Source organism: Cebus imitator, unplaced genomic scaffold (assembly GCF_001604975.1).
Source record: "Cebus imitator isolate Cc_AM_T3 unplaced genomic scaffold, Cebus_imitator-1.0 Scaffold28, whole genome shotgun sequence".
NCBI classification, from domain to species: Eukaryota; Metazoa; Chordata; class Mammalia; order Primates; family Cebidae; genus Cebus; species Cebus imitator.
In genome coordinates this window covers 11,297,248-11,303,247 of record NW_016107343.1, presented here as the reverse complement: position 1 = coordinate 11,303,247, position 6,000 = coordinate 11,297,248, and the positions used below count along the sequence as shown (strand labels likewise).

General features: G+C 53.1%; 1 protein-coding gene across 17 annotated transcripts in view; it reads right to left on the bottom strand.

Annotated features, from left to right (window-relative positions):
* GRAMD1B (GRAM domain containing 1B) overlaps positions 1 to 6,000 on the bottom strand; it is a 269,384-nt gene that overhangs the window by 43,442 nt on the left and 219,942 nt on the right. For 9 of the 17 annotated variants that reach the window (XM_037736771.1, XM_037736767.1, XM_037736768.1 and 6 more), the window contains one exon: positions 3,262 to 3,472. In XM_037736771.1, coding sequence (XP_037592699.1) covers positions 3,262 to 3,472 — 211 coding nt within the window. Of the gene's footprint in view, positions 1 to 2,414; positions 2,436 to 3,261; positions 3,473 to 6,000 lie in introns of all 17 variants that reach the window. The other 8 variants (XM_037736762.1, XM_037736763.1, XM_037736765.1 and 5 more) reach the window with 1 other exon arrangement.

Sequence of the window (6,000 nt, the reverse complement as noted above, 5' to 3'; positions counted from 1 at the left end):
AAAGTGGAAGGAGGGTGAGTGCCACGGCGCCGGGGATGCCGTGCACCGCGGGAGGGAGGCGTGCAGTGGGGCAGGGGGGAGGTGTGCTTTAGCGCCGCCGGGGCAGGTGGGGGGAGCGGCAGAACGGCCGCTCACTCCCTCTGGTGGCCACAGGCTGTCACTACAGAGCGGAAGCCGGGCGGCGGTACAAACTCATTGGGAGGGAAGTGCTGGGGCAGGGCTGCACCTAGGAGGGTGGGCATGGGCAGCACAGTGACTGACGGATCCAGAGGGACCGGGCCTTATTGATGCCACACCTACAGAGTAGCAAATGAGGAAATGAGGCCCCAGAGAAGGGAAGAAAGACCCCGTGCATGGGACCTGACCCCAGGGAGAAGCAGAGGCACTGGCCAGCTTGCCAGAAAAATATAAGGCATGGTGTCCTCTAGGGGTGGCCAGGAGACAGGGAGTGAGGTGGCCTAGCTACAATATCAGCCAAAATAGCCATGAAATCGCCTGCTGGGAATACATGTGATTAACCCAAGAAGATGTTCCACTGGGGAGGGGCGTGTCCCCTCCTCTTTTCACAGTACCGTCTGCTCCAGACCCTGGCCTTCAAAGGACCTAATTCCCCTACTGGTTCTTGTGTTCTTCTTCTGAAGTCTGTGTGTCCTGCACATACACGTCCCAGATCAACACGGCGGCTCCCAGTTCCACCTGGGATACTACAGCATCCTCCTTGCACAAGCCTGACCTATTTTAACTCCATTGAAAGGAAGGTGGGGTAGGTGCCGATGGCAATTATCAGTGGGAGGATGAAGTGGGGAAGTGGGTAACCAATGTCAGAAGACTCAGACCAGGAATGGGCATGGCCTTCACCCCATCTCCCAGGGGAAAGGAAACCTGCACTCACCCCGGCACCTCTGTACTCAGTTCCCATGAAAAGGGCCAGATCAGCTCCTGATTCCTGCTTGGTGCTCAGTCCCTTCATTATGTCTTCTTTTAGCCTCTCCAAAATCCCATTCCGAAATCTACCTGGTACCTGACGCTCGTCCTGGCTGCCCCACTCAAATGATGTATCTTGACTTGGAGCTTACAGAACATCCCCAACCGCTCAAGAGCCAGGCTTGGGGTGTAGATAATCTGTATGGAAAAGTGTGCAGGAACAGGGAGCGGGGAACTTGATGCCCATGTCAGGCCATATCTTCCCTCTCACCAGCTGAGTCTCGAGCACCCACTAGACCCACATCAACCAAGGTAGAGGTGGAAGGCGCTCAAGAGGGTCTGCCACAGGGCATTTCAAAACCCCATCCCCAGATATCAGACACGCCTGCACCTGCCAAGCCATCGGAGCCCACAGAGAACTCCTGCTGCCTTCCTCACTCCAGGAGGAGTTCCTCCTCTCCTGTCCACAGCCAGTGACGGCCATTTAAAATTCTCAGAGCCAAGATGTGCATTTAGTCTGAAGGTCACAGATTACAGGATTAGCTGTGTTGCCTCTTGTGCTTCCCTCAGGAAACGGAACGGCTATTCACCCTCCTCCTCCCCAAAGCACTGAGAGATGGGACTACCATGAAGTCATCCGTGGCTTCCCCTTCTTCAGGCTTCATCCCACTCCCTTGCCCTATGGGCCTTGCTGTTCCGCAACACCTGTCACTCACCCTCCTCTCGCTGCATGTTTTCCTACGGCTCAGAATTCCTGGGATCCTGGCAAAGACTCTGGCACTGGCCACATCTCTCCAGGGTCTGCCAATGTTTGCCAACCTCCAGGCACGGCACCCCACCCTCTGGGAGAACAGCTCCCCACTCTGATCATGATCCAGGATCCTAAGCACTCCTTGAGTCCCAGTCTGGGCAGTGGGTAGAAGTGCTAAGGTGTGCCCAGGCTGAGCAGCTCTAGGCAGGGAGGAACACAGCGTATAGGCAGAACTCCTGAGGGCGCGGCTGCTGCACCAGGGAACTCATTGACCTGAAACCCTGCCCCTCAATCAGTGAAGCCCTACTTCCATCCTCACTCACCACTGCTGGGCACTCCAGAATCATCCACCAATAGGGAGGGCCTGCAGTATGACCAGATGGGGTCTCCCACCCCAAAGGAATAAAACCAAGGCCAGGCAGGACTCTGTTTCTCGACCATACCATGTAAGGACAGAATAAATTCCCAGCCAAAGGCAGTGTCCAGGGAGCAGGCAGACATGGGTGTCAGGTGGGGGATGGGGGAAGGTCTGTTCTCCGACATCAGGTGCAGTGAAAAGGGGCCTTCAATGACTTCCAAGCCAGACTGCCGGGGCAAAGTGGGGCCGGCCCTTCTGGGAAGGGGACCAAGCAGGACATAAGGGCCAGAATCGGCAGGGCCAGAGGGAGGGGGTGCTGAGCACTACAGACAGTTCGACACTAAAGGGGAGATGAAAGGACAGAGACAAAAGATGGCTTACTTTTGAGAGGCGCTTGTGAGACTAAGACCATGCATGCAAAGAAGGTATTTGGGAAATGGTGGGGAAGAAGAGGAAGAACAAGAAATCAAAAGACAAATTCAAATGGGAAGCCAGCTCCCATGCCTCCCAGGGGTCCCCAACCCCTTCCCAGGCCCTGGGGGTCCCAGGGTGAAGAGAAGCTTCCTGAAGGAGCCCCTGGGCAAAGACATCTGCTCCCCAAGGGACTGAGGGTGGGGGAGGACGTCTCTAGGGAACCATAACTAGCCCAGGGCTCCCCCGGGGCCTGTTTTAGGCATATGCATGGGCCAAGGGCCAGGTACTCAGGCAGTAGTGCTGACATCCTTGGGAGGATGGAAAGGCCCTGCCACTCTCCTCTCTGCCAGGTGAGTACCAAGTGAGTTAGTGCAAAGGTAAGGCAGGGATGATGGCCAGGGAGGTTAAAAATAGCATTCTGCAAGGTTCCCTGAGGACTCTCCCTAGCAGTATAGCTGTCCCAAATAATGTTCCCTTCTACCCCTACTCCAGGGACCAAATTTGAAAACGGTAGCAGGAATAAACGGATGACCCCCTCATGACTCCCAGAGCATCTCCCCTCCAAATCTCAAAAAAATCTGAGCCTCCCTAGCTCCTCCAGCCCCCCAAGAATGCTTAGCGGGGAGGATATTTAACTAGGGTCTCTCCTGCCTGCCCCCTCACCTCACTGAATAACGACTACCTCTGGGCCTTTAGGTCTGTTCATCCTGTGAGGACCCTCGCAGATGCTCTCCAGCTCACCACCCCAATCATCGCTCCCCGCAGCCCCTAACAAGGAGATGCAGCCTCTGGCGGGGTCCGGCTCACTGCTCACCTTGGAATTTTTGCCGCCGCTCCGGCCGGACTGGGAGGAGCAGCTGCGCTGCACGCCCTGCTCCGGTGTGGACGGGGACTTGTCTGAGGAGTGATCTGAGCCCTTCTCCACCATGGTGTCTCCGTCCTGGTTCTGCGGGGTTGGCGAGCGAGACCGCTTCCGGAGGATGGGCGAGCAGGCCGGCGTGCTGCGGTTGGAGTTACTGGCAGTGCTGCAGCGGCAGATGGAGAGAGGGAGCGGGGTGGAAAGAGAAGGAGGAGGAAAGGCAGGCAGTCAGTGATCGAGGCCAAGGACAAGTCCAAAAGAGCCAGCTCAGGGAGCCAGGTGAGGGGCTGGGGAGACACCGGGAGAGGGGCCCAGGCTGCGGCTCGCTGCACCGTAATACTGCTGCTGGCCACGGGAGGGCAGCAGTGCCCACGTGGACACAGACGCCGGAGGGCAATGGGCAACTGACATTTAGACATGCATCTGTCCGTCCATCCCGTTATTGTTTGAGCCCCTATTGTACGCCAAAAATTGTTTGGGGCACATGGAATTTAATACCTGAAAGACTCACTGGAGACCATCCAATACAATCAGCTCATTTTATACATGCTGCAAATGCAAAACTTCTATATTTTGTTCAGACATTTTTGTTCATGAAGATAACAATAACAATCCTATTTTTCGCAGCCCTTCACATACGTGTTATTTCTTGAAACATTCCACCCAGGGAGTAAAGGCAAGTACCATAATCCCTATGTTAAAAAATGAAGACCAGTGCCTGGCAGAGGGAAGCTAAATGCCCTCTGATCACAGAGAGCTTAGAAACAAAAGTGCAGCTCTTCTGATTTGTCACTCACCCACACCATATTATTTCCTTGTAAGGAAGCCATATGGGTTTCTGCTTCCTCTGCCCAGGGTAAAGATGCATACAGCAGAAGTTCTCACATTCCATATCCCCATACCCCAACATTTATTCCCAATAAGTACCTTGCACTTCCCATAGGACCAAATCCACTTACGTCAAGGCTTATAAGCTGCAAATAAAATACTATTTGATATTTCGCTTCTGTTTTCAATGGACTAGAAGAAGAGATGAGAGACAGAGGGGAGAGAGAAACCAAATGCAGTTAAATGTTTGCTTTGCTTGCGATACTGGAGAAAAGAAAGAGATGGAGAAAGGGAGAGGCTAAGTAGAAAGTGGCAGCGGAAATGGGAAGGAAAGGAAATGTGAGATTGGAAAGCTAAAGAAGCACGGGGCTGTGGGGGTGCGGGTGTCCTGCCCACCCACTCAGCAGTCTCACAGCCGGGTCGGCTACGGGAACACCCTGGACCCCCTTGCAGGCTGCATCCCAGCCTTCCCTCAGGGAGTGCGGTGCAGGGCTGGGGACACTGTCATTTGCATGAAGATGCAGCTGTGACCTCAGATGTCCCATTGGCCCCATTTGCAATGAAAACCATGCCCCTTTCAGCAAAACCTTCCACCTGGGCATCCTTAGTGGAAAGAAAGGAAGGGAACAAATCCAAGAGCCTAACCCAGCAAGTGTGGGCAGGAAGCTGGGGGCAGGCAGTGTGGTAACTTTTGGAAGGAAACTGATAAAGGAAGAAAAAAAAAAGACCAGAGAAAAGGAAGATAAATGTGTCCCAAAGATGTATGGAGAAAACCAAGGCCCAATGTTCCACTTCATCCTAAAACAGAATTTGCATTTAAAATCTCCTTTCTGGCTGGGCGCTGTGGCTCATCCCTGTAATCCCAGCACTTTGGGAGGCCGAGGTGGGTAGATCACCTGAGGTCAGCAGTTCAAGACCAGCCTGACCAATATGGTGAAACCCCATTTCCACTAAAAATACAAAAATTAGCCAGGCGTAGTGGTGGGTGCCTATAGTCCCAACTACTTGGGAGGCTGAGACAGGAGAATCATTTGAATCCGGGAAGTGGAGGTGGTGGTAGACCGAGATCATGCCGCTGCACTCTAGCCTCGGTGACAGGGCAAAACGTCATCTCAAAAATTAAATAATAAAATAAAATCTCATTTCTAATACTAACAATAATTGTTATTGGAAGAGGCCCAAGATGTCTCTTTCAAAAGAGGTGCTTCCTGTTTTTGCCCCACCCATTCCTTATCCTTACTCTCTAAACTCCTTTGCTACCATAAACCCTGGAGAAAGGAAGGTACGTTCCTTTTCTTCGGTTGGAAATGCCAGGCTGTGGGGCTGGTGGCAGGCAGATCCCTGAGTGCACGACCCCTGGGGCAGCGTGGAGAGCAGGTGTCAACACTTGTCCTTCTGGGATGAGCCTCCTTGCTCTAGGACCAACTCCAGCCCACAACCACATATTCCCAGGTTTAAACTGTCTTCTAGGATTATGCTACTAGAACAACCAGGAACTCTACCCTCTAGCCCCAGCTATAATAGCTTGCTCAAAAAAGAACTACAGAAGTTGGTAATGGTGGCGTGAGCTGTAATCCTGGCTACCTGGGAGGCTGAGGCAGGAGAATCGTTTGAGCCAACAAGTCTGAGATCAGCCTGGGCAACATAGTGAGACCCTGTGTCAAAAAGAACTAGAAAAAGGATGACAATCAAGCACATGCCTATCTCAGGCTCAATGGCCCCACAGCTGTTGTGTATCTTCCTTAGATAAGGAACATCCTCACACATTCCAGACCCTGGAATGGAAAGGAGATTGCTTCATCCTTCCCCAAACCCAGAATCCCTGCTAACTGGCATCAAGCAAGAGGCGGGCAACACATTCTAACC